Source organism: Meles meles, chromosome 3 (genome assembly GCF_922984935.1).
Source record: "Meles meles chromosome 3, mMelMel3.1 paternal haplotype, whole genome shotgun sequence".
NCBI lineage: Eukaryota > Metazoa > Chordata > Mammalia > Carnivora > Mustelidae > Meles > Meles meles.
This window is the reverse complement of record NC_060068.1, coordinates 117,634,457-117,654,956: the sequence shown is the minus strand read 5'-3', so window position 1 is coordinate 117,654,956 and position 20,500 is coordinate 117,634,457. Positions and strand designations below refer to the sequence as shown.

General features: G+C 46.3%; 1 protein-coding gene across 3 annotated transcripts in view; it reads right to left on the bottom strand.

Annotated features, from left to right (window-relative positions):
* Positions 1–20,500, bottom strand: part of MARCHF3 (membrane associated ring-CH-type finger 3) — a 140,706-nt gene that overhangs the window by 32,902 nt on the left and 87,304 nt on the right. For 2 of the 3 annotated variants that reach the window (XM_045998792.1, XM_045998791.1), the window contains one exon: positions 2,435–2,678. In XM_045998792.1, coding sequence (XP_045854748.1) covers positions 2,435–2,622 — 188 coding nt within the window. In that variant the 5' untranslated portion in view covers positions 2,623–2,678. Of the gene's footprint in view, positions 1–2,327; positions 2,679–20,500 lie in introns of those variants that run through there. The other variant, XM_045998793.1, reaches the window with a different exon arrangement.

Sequence of the window (20,500 nt, the reverse complement as noted above, 5' to 3'; positions counted from 1 at the left end):
CTCTCATTAGGGTGGGAGAGTGAGGGGAGGCAGGTTAACTGGCAGCGAACTCTCAAGCCCTAACACGGAAGTGCCATCTGACCCAGAGCACTGAGCTGAGGGCAAGTGGTCCTGGAGCTTTCCAAGGATGCTCTCTGGGATGCTACGGGCACTAAGCTGAATGCAAGTAATGAGTATGTCCTATGGAGATGGCCTCGGTCGAGAGCTCTGCCGTTCTGGAAAAAGACAAACCAGCCCTGTGCTTTCTGGGAAGGCACGCGGCATGGTGGTTCACGAGGCAGGCTCTGGACCCCAGCTCTGCTGCCTACCAGTTGGCTGACTTGGTACAAATAAGTCATCTCTCTGTACTTTAGTTTCTTCCTCTCTAACACAGGTGCAAAGAATGGTGCCTGCCTTCCCTGCAGGTGATGTGAGGATGAGAAAAGATGGCCCAAATCCGAAGCTTAGAATAAGGACCTGCATGCAGGAAACGTGTTGTTAATGGTGACTGTTTTCACCTACAGGAAAACTCAGGTCAGGGAAAAATCAAATGACATAGTGCTCATCAGGGAAGTTAGTGGCCAATGAAGGGCTCAGACTGAGATGGCCTCAGCTCCTGTGCATACTGTGTCTTAGGAGAGGACCGTTCCTTTCTGATAGACATCATCTTGTATCGCTTTTCATACTGTCCTTTACTGGGCATTTGGTTTTAAACTATGTTATCCCTGTATGTGCCTGCCTGAGGACCAGCCTCTCTACCTGGCCCCACCTGACCTGGACCCATCGCTCTCTTTGACACTATCTATGAGCCAAATGGAAACTGCCATGGAAGCACTGCTGCTTCCCAGGGGCCTTTCTGGGATGATCCTGGGAATGAGTGAAGGCTGAAAGGGGATTAAAAGAGGAAAAGACTTCCTTCCTACTTGCCCGGAAGTGGGACCCACTCAGGGCTGGGAGAGGAAAGTTGAAGGAGTTGACCTTTCTCTGGCTCTTCTTGGCTCCTTCAGTCCCACTGAGTCAAATGCATGTGAAAGTTGGAAATAATCTGGTTTACACGACCTTGTGATGAGAACATGTGAAAACCCCTGATACACATGTGCACAAACACACCCAGCCTCACAGGTCTAAGTCGTCTTAGCTCTGTAGCCTGTTCTTCCTGACTAAACAAGGTGTGTCTCAAGGCTGCCAGGGTGATGGGTGCACATACAGTGACCTGTCTCAGTTCAGAGATGAGCAATGATGCTCATCGCCTTGTCATATTCTGAGTCCTAACCAATTATTAGAAGCTTTTCGAGAGGTGGGAAGATATATATTGACTTCTTTCTACTTTATCCCTTAGCAAAAGCTGTGCCAATCGGCTAAAGACGCACCGGCAGCTTTTCCAAGATGCACAAGGGTGTGAGTCCATGTCTGGCGGCCACCATGTCCAGGCTGGGACAGGAAATGCTCTGGTGCTGCCAGCAGTCCTGCCAGAGGTGCGTGTGGGCCCGGGTCTCTGCTGTAGGGTGTGGTTGACTTGCTCAGACTGAAGTAAGCAGTCAGTGTGTGAGTGACTGGCCTAAAGCCTCTGGGTCAGAAGTGGTGTTGGTATCAGAGGTCAGGTCCAGTGTTGATACCCACCATACATTTATTGATCAGACCTGTCCCTACTTATCCTGACAGAAATCTGGAGAAGCCAAGGAGCATGTACTGGCTGGGCAACCCATGGCTCTCAGTCTGCCGCTGGAGAACAACAGCACAAGAGGAGAGACCTCCAGGGACAAAGTGCGGGCCTGGATGAGCCATCTCTGCGTTGTTCAGAGCCTTTGGCCTCCCTTCGGTTCCTCATTCAGGGGAGACAAGTTGTGGTAATTTGAACAAAAGGACCTCGTAGGGCAGGGTGTGTTGGGAAGGCTCAGAAGTTGGGGGGCCCATGGGGCACAAAGGAGGGGGCCACAGAAGAGGCCCCCAAATGGGGATGTGCCAGAGAAGAGGCTCACCCAGGAAGAAGCCCCGGGCGGTGCTCCATCAGCCAGCGCTGACTGGCACAAGCACCAGGAGTGTCCCTTCAGCAGTTGTGCCCATAAGTCCAATCACTTCGGCTCTGTCACCTGAAATCAGGTGCCTCCTTCCTCCAAGCCTCACAAAGGGCCACCTTTGTTAGCACCTGGCAACAAGAGCATAATTACCACGGCAGTGTCCACATACCAAACACAGTGAAAGCACCCTGTGTCTTGTGGGGTCTTTGCCTGCCTGGCTCTCTCTGTACGTGCAACTTGAAGAGGAAAACTCAACAAGGGGAACTTGAGCTTTATGCCCCATCGCTATAGAAACTGCGAGAAGAGAACTTGGGTAGCGCCTCCTCTCACCTGACACAAAGACCTGAGCGCTCATTACGTTCCCTCTGGCCTGTCTCCATCTGACAGAGAGTCGTCCGGATCAATTACAGATTCAATTATTTTAATAGCGGTACTACCTCTGGGTGGCAAGAGTCCGCACCACTGTTGACAGCAGCTGCCCGTCCTTGGCCGAAACTTGCATGACATACTGTGGCTGCCCATTCACTAGGCTGCCACAGTCCTCCACGGTCTTCACCACCGGCGCAGCCGAGCTGGTGCAGTCTGGCAACACTTCGGGCAGGTGACTGCAGCGGCTGGTTGTCATGGTAACAGACAGCAATTACTCTGCTAATGGCTTCTACGTTCATAGAGGATTTCCATCTAGGAGAGATCAGGAAACAGTTTACTTGGGCAGGGTGGTTAACAGAAAACGGGGGAATTACAGGCCACCCACATCATCATGTCATTATTTAATACAAATAACAGGGGGAGCCTAGACGCAGCGCCTCATCTGGTTACCATGTCAGGCGCGCACGCGCACAGAGCCCCCGAGACAGCGTGGACGTGCTTATGAGCCGGAGAGTGAGCGTGTCTGTGTCCATAAACATTTAGGAGCCCCGCTCTTGGAGAGGGGAGGGCGTGATGGTTCTGGAGCCCGATCTGAAGAGGAGATAAGCGGTTCCCCTGCTCTGTTGCCAGAGAAGCAATAAGTCTTTGTTGACACTCTCTCAAAGTTACTAGAATCATTATTAAAACTGGTTGCAACTCTTTTTTCTGGTAAGCAATTTATTCTCCATTCAGCTTCATTCTGAGACGCTAAGATTAAGAACAGAGAGAAAGGGGGGTGGGGGAAAGATTGGCCAAGTAGCAGCTTCTAGGACAGTTATTGGCCAGAAAGAATCACTTAATGTTCACTTTTCTGACTGTGCTGTATCTGTGTCCCATAATACAATTATCTACTTAATATATTGTGACAATTAACTTCCTTTAAAAACTTAACCTATTTTAGCCTTGTCTTAAATAGTTATTCATGGGAAGTGATTAGTTGTTTGAGCTTGTTACATTTTTTCTTAATGGATATCACCATCAAATATTAGAATTGAGTCTTTGTTAGTGGAATACTGCCTCATCATAGAGAATCACACAGAAGAATGCAAGAAATGAGGATGGATGAGAGCTCCACTGCAATCCATTCCCTGACACATAGCCTGTCAAATAGCCTGCAAGGAATTCTGTCCCGAGTCGGGGTGGTGTGGGCTTGAACTGGACCTCAGATTCAAAGCAGTCATACCCACTGATATGAGCAACAGCACTGTATCCAGTAAGAAGTCTGCACGTGATGCATGAAAAATAGAGATTGTTATAGAAACTTGTAAGAGTTGCATCTCACTTTTAGAAATATGGCTGTTTCTGCCCAGCCTGCTCGCCTCAAGCACTGGAGCCCAACAGGGCCCAGACTCAGTAGACAGACGCAGGACTGGTTGCTGGACTGAGTTCACATCAGTAAGCAGACTGTATGGCAGGGGCCCCAAACTGAGGCAAATCCATCCCACAGCCCCAGGAAGACTTCAGGAATTCTTCAAAAGATTGTTTTCTGCTGGCTGTTTCTCCCAGTTATTAAATAGTACTTGATCCCTCCGGGTCTGGAAAACAGGATATTCCCGACTTCTAGAACAATGTGCATCAAATGGATAGTCTTAGGAGAAGAATGCAGTGTTTGCAGATGAACTGACGCCCTCCCTCCCAACACGCAGATGTCAGGGAGGCCTGAACATCAGAGACAGTTGGACGGGAAGGGAATCCCCTCCTTGCTGCTGTGGTGTCTGGCTGGCCTCACTCTAGCATGTTCCCATTCCTGTCCTTGGCTGACACAAATCCTCTCTGTGTTGTGGTCTGCTCTCTGCTGGGACACCTTTGGAAGCTGGTGGGGGAGGGGATTCCAGACACCAGCCCTGACCTGAGGCATGATGTGGGGACACAGGCAGAGCTGCCTCTGCTCTGTCATTGTCACGATGCTGGTGGGCTTCTCAACTGCCAGGCAGTAACATACAGGGGTACAATTGCATGATTAGCTTGTTTAGTTTTGCTATTTATTTATTTATTTATTTATTTTAAAGATTTTATTTATTTATTTGACAGAGATCACAAGTAGGCAGAGAGGCAGGCAGAGAGAGAGGGGGAGGCAGGCTCCCCGCCGAGCGGAGAGCCTGATGAGGGGCTCCATCCCAGGACCCCAGGACCATGACCTGAACCGAAGGCAGAAGCTTTAACCCACTGAGCTACCCAGGCACCCCTAGTTTTGTTTTTTTAAATAGGATTTGTTGCCTTTCTTTCTTTTTACATGGCCAAAGCCAGAAACTGTATGTTAGAGAAAGTACAGAAAAATACAAGGAAAACAACACAACTGACTCATAACCCCACCACTCGGATAACCACGGTAAACTTTTGGAGTGGATGTCTTTCTAATTTTTGGCAGGGTTCGCAGGGTGGAGTTGATTTGTAGCAGAGGCCGGATTTTTTTTTTTTTTTTTTTAAAGTAACTGAGTTATGGTAGCTCTCAGGCTACAGGACGGAAGGATGTTCAAACCCCAACTTCTAAAACTGCATCTAATCCCCCTCCCCTGGTCTGCTCTTCTAAAACCTCGCTGACATGATTATAAGTGCTTATAATGCCTCCCAGTCACCCAGTGTAACTTCCTGGCACAGCTCTCTGGCCTCACAAGGCAGCCATAGATGAAGAGCTAGGAGTGTGTTGGCAGGAAAAGCAGACACAGTGACCTTCTTGCCGCATGGAATCATTATGTCTGCATGCACTGAGAGCTATTTTCGGGTTTTGCGTAACTTCAACTCACAGGACCAAACCTTCCCTCTCTGCTTGATGGACCAGGAGGGAGGCAGAAGAGGGATGCACAGAAGGAGAAAAGGGGACCAGAGCTGTCAGGAGGAGTTACACTTCCCCAGTGAAAGGACATTGCTCAGGCACACAATGTCCCCAAGTTCATTCACTTATAACCCAGATTAAGTTCTCATCAAAGGAAGCCATTCTAAATATATGACCTAAATCTGCCATAAAAATGCCCTTAAAAATTCTAGAACTAGAGTCCCCTTTAAACTTATTTTATATTTGTAATTTCACTTCTGGGTGATAGACTTCATTTCTCTTCTCAAAGGCAAAAGAGATATCAAAGGCCATCTGATCTGTTTCTTCCCTTCATAGTGAGTGCCGGGCACAGAGTGGAGCCTAAAGGGACAGAAAGCTCCTCAAGCCTGCTTCCTCTTGGGCTATTCCTTCAGAGCCCTGGACCCCACTTGGGACCTGCCTGACGGTCTGGCACTCACTGAAGAACATATTGGCGTATTTCCTGGCCACCAAGCACCAGAAGTACCTTGAGATTCCAAGATTGGCGTGCCCCATGGTGAGTTCCCATTGCTTCTAAAAGACCACATCTTGAATTGCAAATGGCATGTAAAGGCTGATACAGAGCATAGACATCTGAGGTCTTGGTGGGAAGGGCTGAGTTGGTTCCGATCCCACAAGAGTGGATCTCATCATCTCCTCAGGTGGAGGAGGAGAGATGGGAGCTACGTTCTCCCCAGTACCAGTCAAAAGGAAATCTGGAGGCCTGGATCAGGCCTGGGGCAGGTGAGGGCCTCTGCAGGCCTCTGCAGGACGCATGCTCCGGTTGGCTTGCATATGTTGCACCTGGGGCAGTGACAAATGGCCCGCTGCACTTCCCTGTCTCCTTCAGAGCCACCTGGGAAAACAGCAGGCGGTGGCTGTGGATGCTAGAAAGAGCTGAGCTGTCGGTTTGCAGCCTAACTGGGCTTCCACTGATCTTCCTGCAAAATTTCAAGCACCATTCGACTGCTTTCTTATCAACACTGCTGCTCCTGTGGGAGAGTATCTTCCTAGTTCACCCAAGAATTCGGCTCTCGGGGATTTCTCAGGGCAAAACCACCATGCCGGTGGGGGGTGGCGTGTCTCTGTAAACTTGAACATCAGATTGCACTGGTAGGACAGGTCCTTTGTTGGCCAGGCTTGACTGCTTGTCTAATTGCTTTCTCAGGGTGCGAATAAAACATGATTTGGCACTGGCCAAGTCCAGCTGCACACAGTGAAAACGGCGGCGCTAGGTGGACGAGAGGACGTTAGCGAAAGAGGAGGGAATGGCCCCGTGAAAGAAAGCCTGATGAGACCATTGTTAAGATACAAAAGGCCTGTCTGTTAAACTGTGACCCCTTTAAAGGACGGAGTTCAGGTTTCACCAAAGCAAGGACCCAACCAGGCAGCAGCTAATCGTTGCCATGTTTCTGAACAGTCTGCCTCTGGTAAGTGATTTCCATGGGAACATGGCTGGCACCAGGACGCGGCGTTCAGAGGAGGGTGGGGGGGCTCTGTTCACCTCCACTGCCCCCTGGCCCCGGCAGCCCCTGGAACCTCCTGGCAGATTGGAGGATTGCAGAGCTAGGGGAGGAAGTTCTGTTCTCAGAGGCAGGGCCCCCAAGCCTGCACCTTGGCTCGGCACTCATTGGGGTCTATCACTCAGCCTCTGAGCCACAGTTGAGATTTCTTGCATATTTGGAATGAAGGCACTAATATTTCCTGAGCCACTTGGTCGGGTTGTTGGTGAGGCCTCAAATAATAAACGTGAACATGCTTTGTGACCTGGACTGAGCCACGTGCAGAGAATTACTGCCACAACTCCCTTCATTCCTGCTCTTACTGTAAGCTGAGCCACATCTCGTTTCTATCTTTGAAAACCATCATCCCCCATGGCTGGTGAGCTTCTGCTGTGCTGTCCTTCTGGATCACGCTTGAGCTCTGACCTTGTGCCACTCCATCCCATTGGCAGGTGGCATGGAGGCACCTTCTTCCTTGTTCATGCACTTCTCCTCGTTCTCCCCAGCCCTGTCTGTTCAGATCCCTGAACACAGATTTTCCCTTGTCCATGAAAATGTTTAGTGAAGGTAGGTGGTTAGAACCTGCTATTCTGCTGGAGATCCTTGGGTTATATGTTACGGCAGCCACTGTGACCTTACCTTATCTAGCCCATGATAAATATACTGGAAAATAGAATGCAAGCTATGCCCAAGTTCCTTTTCAGGCCTATTTCCATCAGAACTGTATTTTCAGTGACCAGTCGATTTTCATCTCTTAGATTTAGGACAATACGGCTGTTTCGGGGTGGAATCCGTTAGGCTGGCATCTCTGTTGGGGTGCACACATTACCATAGGGATTACAGGTAAACATCAGAGCGTAAGAGTATGTGTGTTAGCGGCACTGACCTGGTCAGGCAGGCTGCCTGGCAGTTGACTGAGCAGGACCCAAGCCTGGAGTGGCAGTCTACAGCAAGCATGGACCTCCAAACTCGAGCCTCATAATGCCAGAGAGTTTTAAGAAGTAGGTTCCTCAGGTCTCAATATGTTCTAGAAGGGTCCTCTGTCACCCCCACAACCAGAGTTGGTCAACAAAGCAAATCAAGAAGCAAAGTTATTCATTCTTTTATCCACTCCAAGAATCTTTTTTCTTTCTTTCTTTTTTTTTTTTTTTAAAGAAACTAGTGGCTATTCCTTTGACGTTTCTGATGGTGCAGAGTCTGGCCATTTCAAGTCTGGCTTTACTTTTCCTGAGGAGGGTTCCACGGACCCTCTTAGGAGCTGCAGAGCCATGAGGACATGGCCCCTTTCCACCAGCCATCATGCCCTTGCTTACTCAGGGGACACTGCCCTTAATTTGGGGGAATGGCTAGATGTCTTTCTGGTCCCAGACTTGCACATCATTAAAACTGGCCCAGGATTCAGAAGGCTGACCTTAGTTTTACATGAACAACTCTGCTTCAGGAAGGCATCTTGAAAACATCTCTTAGCCCTCCTAGAGGTCTGCATATGCAGGGAGCAAGGCCTCCTCAATGAGACCAATGAACGGACAGTGCATGTTGGTCAATGATTGAAACGAGGGGAAAAAAAAAAGTAATAATGGCCTGTCCAGGAACTTTCCCCTTTGAGGGAGACTTTTAGCCTCAGAATTCTAAGAACAGTCTCTGAGACTAGGAACACTCTTTGACAGAACATTTCCCTGGCTTTTGAGGCATGTTATAAGCAGACAGTGCACAGCATGCCATGAATGGACTTGGAGTTTCCTGAATGTGCACAGAAAATGAAGGCAGGCGGGAAATCACACACTGACCTTCCTTTCCCAAGGAAAATGGAGCAAATGACTAATTTCAAAACCATTAACATGTAAAAGCAGCATATTTCTTCTGAGAACAGGGCACAAAGGCTCTCCAAGGAGATTGCTGGGACATGATTACCAGCAACATTTAAGTTTTCAAAAACACGCCAAGGAGGCCATTCACTCGGAGTGTGTAGCGGCAAAGTAGCTGCTTCATTAGACTTAAATAGTCTCGGCAGGGCTGTGCTTACAGACCCACGCTACCAAATTACACGTTTCTTTTCTGGATGCTTCACTGACCTCATTATGTGGAGTGGGGAGTTTGTCATTCCAAATAAAGTGACCATCCGGGTCTTTATAAACATGTCTGTCAGGCGCTTCACGAGTCCACAGACGGCAACCTTGGCGGGCCCAGTGGATTTAAAACAAAAAAACAAAAAAACAACAAAAAACCCTGCCTTTTTGTCTTCTCATTATTCTCCACTTCTGTGTGCATTGTCACACTTGCAGAGCAGAGGAAGGAGGTGGGATGCTTGTTTCCGAGCATGAAGGAGGTTTGGATTTGCGGGTAAAGACATTTTCTTGAGGAATGTGTAAACACCAGTGATGAACCAACGGGTAAGAAAAAATTCCAGACTGGCATGAGGCAAGCTGGATCCGCAGAGTTCCAATCTCTGTGTACTGTTTGAATGTGATACCCAGAGTTATTTATCATTTTCCCATCTGCATTATTATTTTTGATTCTCAGCTGCGAGAAGCACCAGAAGTATCAGACTAATATTTTTTTCCCCTTTCATTTAATATTACTAATTTTCTCTTCAGGCAGGTAAAATCCTCTAGTCGCGCTGAAGGCAAATCAAGTAACAATTATCATGTTTATACATATTTTTTCCCCTCAAGAAGTGCTCATAAAATTAATTCGGATTTTGGAGGCTATCCATTTTTTCATTTAATTTTAATTATATAGATGAAAATGGCAATTAAAAATCCCACAACTACCCTGTGCATTCAAAGACACAGGAATAGCTTAATTACTTATAAATAATAACGGGCTCCCCCACACACAGCCCTGCTGAGTGGGGGTGGGGGCTGGGGAGCAGAGCTCACTGATGAGTTCTGGGGACTGGAGAGCAATTGGAACACATCAGAAAAGTTGAAATGACAAGTTTAAAAACAATAGAGGGGAGCAGGCAAAACAGAATAAGACATTCATGGGACATCACTTGGAGATGTATTTTTCAAGAGATACCCAGGGTGTCCAGTACCAAACAGCTCCCCGTCTAGCATTAAGGAAAAGCGTGCTGGCTATAGAATGCTGACCAGGATCTCTGATAATATAGGAGAAGAACAGTTCAGCTACAATGAGGGCAAAATATGCTGAAAGAACCAGAAGCTCCTGATCTGTTGCTATGCTCATACTCATGTTCTGCTAGCATCCAAGTGAATGCCCACCATTCACTGGTTCATGGCTGATGCGGGGTTCATTCCCAGTTTTACCTCATTCACCCTCTTCTGTGCAAATAGCCTAGTACTAGGCATACAGGTTTGCTAAATTTTTAACTGTAGGCTCCTGCATTCTAGAATACAGCCAGCTGTTGACTGATTTAAGCCAGGGTTCCTTAGGGCTTTCGCCATCTGCATGTCGCCAAGACCACGGGGAGGCTGCAGTTTTGCCCCTTCCGAGGGTGGTGTCCAGAGGCTCTGGGGGCCCAGGCCTTCCTGCAGTGCTTTCAGGCCCTTGACGTCCCAAGAGACTTGGCTGCATTTTGCTCTTGGTTTTGGCACCAGGATAACTGAAGTCGCTCAGCTTGACAAAGAATTAGGCAAGTGCAGAGTAAGGATGAAAGCTCCTTGGATTTTGCTTTCCAGCCCTGTCTTTGGCATTAGAGACAGATTCCCTATCATATGCCTTATATTATTAGAAGGCCCCTAGCTCCCATGGTGCTTTCACATGTGGTCTAGTGAGGCATCAGGTCTCTGGGTATCTTTGTGTTGTTTTGGTACATGTTTGGCTTTGGAGTCAGGAGCACTCTGGGAGCATTTAGTGGGGGCGATGTGGGGCCAGGGGCAGAGCCCTGGCTTTTACCTGTCACCCAGTGCTTAGCAACAGAAGACAGCTCCTTGCTGCTGAGCTTCCTTCTCCTCCCTGAGGCTGAGGACCCGGGGGAGGTGTGTGGCTGGCATGAGGAGGGCACTTGGTAACGGGCAGGGTTTAAGACTGTAAGTCAGCAAGGTCATCTTACAACAGCCAGGGGCTGGGGTGGGGACAAGAGGCTCCTTCCAGATCCTGCTCTGGATCTCCCTGCTTGGCCCATCCCCTCTATAGTCCTCCTTGCTACCATCCCCTCTGCCCTAGCAAACGTCTCATGGAGGCAGAACTGCTGACATCTGCTTTGACAGTCTTGTGTAAAGACAGTGACAAAGCATGAGAACAGCCCCTGGAATTACTCTTCTCGGCCCTTAGACTCTGTTCCCTGCCTGTCCACTACATACACACACACATCCTATACATGCAGAGATAAGCCATAAGTTCTTTCCTAGTGCGTCTCCAAAATAAATTGGTCCAGTCTTTTAAGTCAAGATCCAAACAAGCTCAGGAAAAAAGCAGCACATAGCCAAGGGCTGAGTTACCTGAGATCACTTGATCATGGAATCTCTTCCCAGTGCATATCCTGGGTTCTTGTGCAACATGATACTGGTGGGGAATGAGGCCTCTTTCTTCCTCACTTCCTATGGACCTCAGTGCAAAGCATTCAATGAATTCCTTCAAAGGAACCTCGGAGGAGTGAGATTTTCTCATCCGAGCCCATGCCCCCGTCTTGTTCTTGCTCCTTTGGCTGCCTAGCCCAGCTCAGCACGCATCTTGACCTCAGTCCCCACATCTCACACAGCCCCTACCTGTTGGAGCATCAGCTTTATTTTATTTTTTTAAGATTTTATTTATTTGAGTGGGAGAGAGCACAAACAGGGGGAGCAGCAGGGAGTCTGATGTGGGGCGCCATCCCAGGACCTTGGAATCATGGCCTGAGCCAAAGGCAGATGCTTAAGGGACTGAGCCACCCAGCATCCCAGAGCATCACCTTTAACTGGACTTTTTCAGTGTGAGGACCAGCCTGCTCTGTCCCCAAGCCTCCCAAGCAGCCCAGTATCTTCAACACCTGTTGGAAATAGCCTGGCTCATGGGCTTACATGGAGGGTTGCCCCACAGGCCTTGTAGCCGCTCAGCAAGAAGGTCCTGAATCAAATATCTAGTCTGTTCATTTCTTTGTCTCTCCAGCCCTGCCAGGAAGAATGGGTGAGTTTCCATAACCTGATTCAGCCTGTCTGACTAGAAACAAAACAACTTAATACTGACATGGAATTAAATTCTTACCTAAGATAAAACAGCCACATAGGCAGAGGTCTACCTTCACTTTAAAATTTTCATCTGATGGGTTTTCCTTCAGAACAGACCAAAAAAAAAATTACACTATTAATAGCAATAGTGTGAGTATACTTTCCTATTTTCATAGTACTATTCGTTTTCATTCTCTAAGTGCTTAATAAATACAGTGGGTCTTTACTGCCTTCCAGGGTGAAAATAACAGTTATACCCCCACGGAGCTCATTCATTTGCTTTATGGGCTAAAAATCTCTAGTGTGTCACAAATTAACAAAATGTTCCTGAGGACTGTGTTTTATTCTTGAATCTCCAATTTCACTAATAAATGTGAAAAACACATGTAGCCAGATAAGTCCTTGGAGACCCACCACTGCGGATGCTGAAGAAAGCAAGTTATTCCAGCTAAGATCAGCATTCACTCTCACACCAGAGACTATTTGTTACCCAAATCTCCTCCAGTTGCTTGAAGGAAGGCAATGGAATTGGTTTCAGTGACTGCCCTCCCCCAATGTAACAAAATGAGTTTTTCTTTCTTTCTTTTTTTTTTTTAATATTTTATTTATTTATTTGACAGACAGAGATCACAAGTAGGCAGAGAGGCAGGCAGAGAGAGAGGAAGAGAAGCAGGCTCCCTGCCGAGCAGAGAGCCTGATGTGGGGCTCAATCCCAGGACCCCGGGATTATGACCTGAGCCGAAGGCAGAGGCTTTAACCCACTGAGCCACCCAGGCACCCCCAAAATGAGTTTTTCTTTTTAGCAAAGAGTATCTTCAAAAAATAAGAAAAATACCATGACATTTTTTTTTTAGTATATGTGCTGCCGAAGCGAGCACCCATGACATTTTTGATCATCAGTTAATGACATTATCTAGTCACAGGCCCAATGGATCCCTACTACCACCTCTGAGAGAGCTCTGTTACTCTTTTTCTTAGTATTTTTACCATGAAAAGTTCCAAACAATAGAATAGTAAGTTGACATATATTCCAGTGTGTCCATCTGACAATTAATCAAGATTTCATCACACCTGTGTCTTCCTCTCTCTCTCTCTCTCTGCCATTTCTCCCTTCTTTCCTATTAGTATTTTTTAAGAAGATTTTTATTTATTTGAGAGAGAGCAATCAAGCAAGAGAGACAAGTGTGAGCCAGGGGGAGGGGCAGAGGCAGAGAGAGAAGCAGGCTCCCTGCTGAGCTGGGAGCCCAACATGGGCTCTATCCCAGGACCCTGAGGTCATGACCTGAGCCAAAATTAAGAGTCGGACTCCTAACCAACTGAGCCAACCAGGTGCTCCTTTATTGATTTTTAAGTAATTCCCAGAAATTGTTATTTTACCCCTTATATACTTGAGTATGAATTTCTAAAAATATGGACATTTTCTTATATAAACACAAGCCACTGTCTAACAAACTTAATGATCCTCTGGTATCATCTAATACCCAAACTGTATTCATATCATCCCTTCCCCCCATCTTTTATGCTTGGTTTATTTAAATGATCCAGAGAAGACTTTTTTAGAATTTTTTTTTTTTAAATTTAAGGAGGAAAGAGAGAGAGAGCATGAGAGAGAGAGAGAGAGAGAGAGACAGCACAAGCAGGGGAGAGGATAGAGGGAGGAGACTCCCTGCTGAGCAGGGAGCCTGATGTGGGACTGGATCCCAGCACCCTGGGATCATTACCTGAGCTGAACACAGATGCTTAACTGACTGAGCCACCCGGCTGTCCCAAGATGTAATATTAGATGTCTCTTTAAGTATCTTTTACTTGGCACCTCCTTTTATTCCTTATGCCACTGTCTCGCTGAAGAAAGCCATGTTCTAATTTTGCTTTCTTGTGGTATCATTTAATTTGTTCCTCTGTCTCCTGTGTTTTCTGTGAACTTATAGATGGGCTTGACTGAGCTCAAGTCCATCTCTTAGACAACAGTTCACAGGTGACACTGTGTACTTCTTACTGCATCACATCAGGGGGCACCGAATGTAATGGTAGCCGTCCCACGGTTAGTGGGTTCAAGTGATGGTAGGGATTCCCTCAGTGTGACCTTCCCCATCAGTATTCTAACGGCCTAATGATTGCATCCATTGATGACAGTTGCGTGAAGCAATTATTTCACTTGGGGGACTACAAAATCAAGCATTCTAAGTCGAATTTCCCTTCCAACTTTAGTAGCAGGAATTCTCCTGTAATGAAGAACTTTCCCTCATCAGTCAGCGCAATCTGGTTATGCTGAAATCCAATGTGCACAGAAAAGGCATGATCACTGCTTAATTCTTTTCTTTGATTGCCAATTTTCAGAGTAAGGAATTGGTGCCTTAGTTACAAGCTATAGTAACTGAGTTGTTTTGTTATTGTTTAGATTATTCTTAAATGTCCACCTGTTTTTTTTTTAATGTTTTATTTATTTGACAGAGAGATACAATGAGAGAGGGAACACAGCAGAGGGAGTGGGAGAGGGAGAAGCACACCCCCGTGGAGCAGAGAGCCCGATGTGGGGCTCAATCTCAGGACCCTGGGATCATGACCTGAGCCGAAGGCAGACGCTTAATGACTAAGCCATCCAGGTGCCCCAAGGTCCACCTGTTTTTACTGAAATTAAAAGAGAAATCGGACTGTCACCCCATAACTCACCCTCCTGGTCTAGAGGGTTGGATTTGTGATTCAAAGGAACACAAAATAAGTCAAGGACATGGTTCTTGCTTTCCAGCATTCTTGGTAAGAAGGGAAGGCACTGTTTCCCTCACCTGTTCTGGTGTCTGACTTCGTCTTTATGGTTGATAGAGTCTTTCCTTAGGCTGAACACCCCTCATAGATAGAGGGCTTCTGCATTGACTAGTTTCTTAGGAAAATGAGAACAAATCTAAAATATCTCTTTTGCTCATTGTGGCCCAGATCAGTAGGTGTCACTGGCCCCTGTATCCTTCCACTGTGGTGTTGATGACTAGCTCCATCTGAAGGAGCCTGAGTGCATGGAGGCAGACGGGCAGAACCACGATGTGTCAGACTGACGGGTTGAGATCACCGAGCCTGTATCAGCCGGACCTTGCCTGTGACTCATCAGGACGGCATTCTCATGCAGTGAAGACTGCAGGTGCCATCTGGCACGGCCACGCCCCACTCTGTTTGTAATGACCCATGAACATGTTGGGCCAGCTTCCGCTGGGGGAGAAATCAGCCCATGTATGAGAAACAGCTCCCTCTTCTCACTAAGTAGGGTGAAAACATTTAGGCCATTCATGGGTGTTCCCTGAAGAGGCACGTATAAGTCTTCTTTACTTTAACAGTGGCTGATGAGCAGCTCTGAGCCTGACAGGAATCCAGGGTCTTTCTTTTTTTTGCTGAGAGCAGAGAGCTTTTTCTGCCCATTATTGCCTTGTTTTACTGACAGGCATCTGTCAGTTAGACATTAAAACAGAGTGATAATGGGGAGATAATATGCTGGCTCTGTCCACACACTTCGAGAGGGAAGCGCTCATGAAAAATGTGTATTTTGGGAAACCTTGGTGCTCATGTGCCGATCTGCAGTTCCATTTAGTTTGAAATTGAGTGGAGAATAGTACAGCAGTGAGAAGAGGAATAAGAGGGAACCAGAATCAGAGGAGCTTCCTAAGTGTCCTGTAGACGCCTGCCCAGTGTGGGGAATCTGAGCAGGAGTGGGATGGGTCAGGAAATGCACGCCAAAGAGGATGGACAGGATGGAAGCTTTTTTTTTTCTCCCCCTGTCTTCACTGGAGCTCACTGAGAGCTGCTGAACCAAGGAACTGGTAGAAAACATCTTCCAGGACTCTGTAAATGGAGGACTTTCATACATTCTAAAAAGCACCAATACTCTCTTTTGAAATAGAGGTGAAAAGGGAAGTGCACACTATAAATAAACTGATAAAAGCAATTCAGTTCCAACTGAGAATCCTTCTAGTAAAGAGTTCTCTGTCGGAAAGTAATATTGTTACTCAGATATTTGGACCTCCAGTAGTATTTTCGGGTCCTGACTTCTTGGCTAATGCATATCTTCCAGCTGTCTCCTACACACACACACACACACACACACACACACACCCTGTATCACCATCTCAATTTCACCCAAGCCAGTAAAATGTCAATTTATTCAATTAATGATTATAAAATAATAGCATCTTGATGCTAACAAGTCACCATAAAATCTCAACATTATAGAGTCAGCCACAGAGCCTGGGGATTAGGGGTGCGTAATCCCTATGGCAAGGTTCTCATATGAGCATGACAGGAAAAGAACAGGTGCCATCGCATCCCAGGGCAACAGGCAACATGACCGGCAGAGAAGCCAGAGATCGCTGGCCTCACCAGTAAAAAGGTTATGGTTTTCTTTCCGAAAAACAAAGTGGGGGAAGCTCTCTCTGCTGCAGTGAGTCTGCAGGTGAGATCTGGCTCTTCCATCAACCAGTTATGTCTCCCCCAGCTGGGGATAAAATGGTGGCCACTCCGTATTTGAGAATTAAATGAAATAATGTATCGAGGGGCCTCACTTAGAGCCTGGCGCACAGCAAACACTGCTGGCCACAGTTACTGGGCCTGGTCCGCAGCCGCCTCAGACGTCTCCAGGGCACACAATTACTTTGAGTATATCTGTTCCAGCCCACAGACGTTTATTACCGTACTGACGCTAATACAGATGGCCACCAAGGCCCCTGAGAGGCAGAGTGGGGGAGCAGGAAAAAACCATGAGCCTAGGAATCAGGCACATGGTTCTGAACACTGGTTTTTGCCACCAGTTACCAGGGTTCAGTCTTGGATAAGTTACTTAACTTGCCTGCACGTCAATTTGCCCATCTGTGAAAAAGAGAGATTGACTTCCTTACACAGTCGCTGTGCAATCAGCCAATAGGGTATGGAAAGTGCCTGGCCCAGTGGATACCCACACAGCGGTCTCTGTCATTATTATCAGAATATGATCTCTGGAGAGGGATGGAGTCAGCCCCGATGAATCCTGCCACTAGATGGTGTGATCTGAGCTACGGCAGGTGAACCCGAACTTGCCAGGGGAACACAGGGCTGAGATGGAACACACACACACACACACACACACACACACACACACACAGAGGCATATTAGGAATCTAGAGAAATTAGGTATTAGTAGAAGGTGAAGTGTGCAGAGAGTATAATCTTAAAACAGCATCAAGGGGTGCCTGGGTGGCTCAGTCGGTTAAGTGTCTGCCTCCGCCTTAGATCATAGTCTCAGGGTCCTGGGATGGAGCCCCACACAGGGGTCCCTGCTCAGTGGGAAGCCTGTTTCTCCTTCTCCCTCTGCCCACTCCCCCAACTCATGCTCTTTCTCTCTTAAATAAATAAATCTTTAAGAAAGCACACAGCATCAATATAATACATAACACAAAACTGTCTCCTTTGTTTTTGCTGGAGGGTAAATATGAGAGGCTGGGGGGCCAGGGAGGCCACTACTGCTCTTGGAACCTTCCCTTTTTCACCCTTGGGTTTGCCCATTTTGGTACCAGAATAAGGTAACTGCTCTGAAGCATTTAGTATGGACATGGAGGGTGAACGGTCCTGTTCTTTTCTGGGGAGGACGGGTCTTTGTGCTTCCCTGAGAACAAAGGGGAAAATCAAACTGAGTCTGTCATTTCAATTCTGTCTGTTGATGCCAACACTCCTAAAACCAGGCACTCACTTTATCTTGTTTACGCAGTGCTCAGCGCAGGGCCCACTTGGATGCTTACTAGGTACACAAGGGAGAAACACATGTTCTTTTAATAAAACAGGGATATGCAGAAGGGGAGATGCACAACTTTTAGGGTCATAAGGATCTGGTCACTTGAAAGAGGCTGAATACACGGCATCATGCTTTTTATTAAGTCCTACTTTCAAGGTGACATAAAATACCCATCCTGTTTGCTAGGGGAGAAAAATGCAACCACAGCTAATCTGTGATGACAGTGTGTATGGATGCAAACGAGACCTGCTGATTTCTCTAGCTGGGTCTGTTCATCATTTGGACTGATTTCATAGATTTACAAACGATGATCACTATGGTAAATTCAATAACAGAATTTTCTGCTCTAAATGTAGTGTTCTTTTCAGGATCTTTTTACAGCTCTTAAGTGGTTTTTGATGTACACGAAACTACAAGCTTGGAGAATTAAAAATTACGCCAATAATGAAGATGAGTTCCTAGGTGAATTACCCATTACTGTGGAGGTTTTTGGGTAGTTTCATTAAAAAGAGTAAAAGGCCATCTAAAGATACTTGTGTATCCACAAACGATTGTAAAGTCATTCTCTTTATTTCTTTCCAACTCCCATAAGCCTCTTTTATTAGTTTCAAGAAATAAAGCTCCAATCTGCTTCAGTAAACTGCATTATTTTTTAAACTACAAAAACATACGCGGTTTCTCTACATGAACAGTCTCCTTTAATGGCAATGCGGTCATTGGAAAGACCACATTAAAAGGTATACTTTATAGATCCTCCTTCTACCTTCTAGCTCCTCTCTACCTACTTCTTCTTCCTCTTCCTCTTCGTTAAATATTACTAAGATTCAAAGCTTAAAATTTAAAAAAATCTTAAACTCCAGTAGAGTTAACATACAGTTTCATGAGTACAATATGGTGATTCAACAATTCCATGTATTACCCAGTGCTCATCCTGGTGAGTGTACCCTTAATCCCCATCAACTATTTCATCTATGCCCCCAACCCCCCCATTCTGGTTTGTGTCTTTTTTTCCTTTGTTTTGTTTCTTGAAGTCCACGTATGAGTGAAATCAGATGGTATTTGTTTTTCTCTGACTTACTTCACTGAGACTTATATTCTCCAGATCCATCCATGTTGCTGCAAAAGGACCCAATACGTTTTAATAAGTGCCCGTGTATAATTAGTACCTAAAAATATTTGCTGACTTATTAAATGAATAGATGAGTTCACTATCTTTACATCAAGTTCTGGATCTGGGTTTAATGTCACGCAACATAGGGGTGAAACAGATCTCTTAGAAGTACAATCCCTTCTATCTGACTTAACTTCCAAGCAGTCTAATATCCCCTCTGCTACTTAAAGGTTGCCTACATTTAATTTTTTTCCTTGAATCTTGATTAATCCTTTTATAGTGGATTTTTTTTTAAATATTTTATTTATTTGTCAGAGAGAAGGAGAGAGAGAGAGAGCACACAGGCAGGCAGAGGTGGAGAGAGAAGCAGGCTCCCTGCCGAGCAAGGAGACCATGCGGGACTCGATCCCAGGACTCTGGGATCATGACCCGAGCTGAAGGCAGCGGCTTAACCCACTGAGCCACCCAGGCGTCCCTGGATTTTTTTTTTTTTGAAATAGAATCTTGAATAACCCTTTTGTTCATTACCAAACTTGGAATCGGGTGCTTCTATGCATAGGTCATTTAGAAAGATGAAAAGGCATACAATGAATTTGAAGTCAACCTAAACATGGCTTGCAAACAGCTCTAAAACAAAGAACTTACAATTTCTCTTCCTAATCGCCCATATGCATAGTCTCCTTAGAGTGTCATGGAGGGTGTTGTTTACAAAATGAAAGCAAGAATGAATGAATATATGAATAAATGTCTAAATGAGTCAGTGATGATACAAAATATCTCAGAGGCAAAGCAGTTCCCATTTTCCCAGCAGTTCAGAACCTTTTGAAAATGCGGGGAAGGAGGATCTCAGGCTCAAAGCTCTCACCTACCAAGGCTCAGGTTCCTGATTTGCTGTGTGAGGCAGAAACATGGTGGCAGCTGCCTGTTTCTGGCATCCTGACTTGGAAATCATGGACAGATTTTTCCCACGGTGCTAAAATGGCTGGTTACAGCTGAAATGGTACTACTACTTCCATATTCGGAAACACTATTAGGTGACTGGGCTCTTTTGAGCTGCTGTTGGAAATCTACCCTCATGTAACCAGGTTTCTGTTTGTCACAATTTACCATGTACACAGGTTGAGGAAGGCTATCCCTTCTGGTCCTGAGTGATGTGATGTAACAAACCCACCAGAAACAGCTACTGTTGTTAAAAAAAAAAAAAAAAAAAAAAAAGTTGCTATTGCAGAGTCACCTCTAGGGAATGGTTGGGACAGACAGGCAGGCAAAGGTGGCACAAGGGTGAGGGTGCGATGGTTAATTTTATGTGTCATTTTGATTGGGCATTAGGGTGCCCAGCTATTCAGTCAAATATTACTCTGGGTATTTTCGTGAGGGCGTTTTGGGATGAGTTCAACATTTAAACCGATTGAGTAAAGCAGATTGCTCTCTCTAATGTGGGTGGGTCTCATTCAATAAGGTAAAGACCTGATTAAATGTTTTTTTTTTTTTTTAAAGATTTATTAATTTTGACAGAGAGAGATCACAAGTAGGCAGAGAGGCAGGCAGAGAGAGTGAGAGGGAAGCAGGCTCCCTTCAGTGCAGAGAGCCCGACGTGGGACTCGATCCCAGGATCCTGAGATCATGACCTGAGCCGAAGGCAGCGGCTTAAACCACTGAGCCACCCAGGCGCCCTAAAGACCTGATTAAAACAAAAGGCTGACTCTCCCCTGAATGAGAGGGAGTTCCTCCTGCCTGACTGAACTGGAGCTTGGACTTCAGTATTTTCCTGTCTTCAGATTCTCACTGAAACACTGGCTTTCCTTGGATCTCAAATCTGTTGGCCCATGACCTAGAGTTT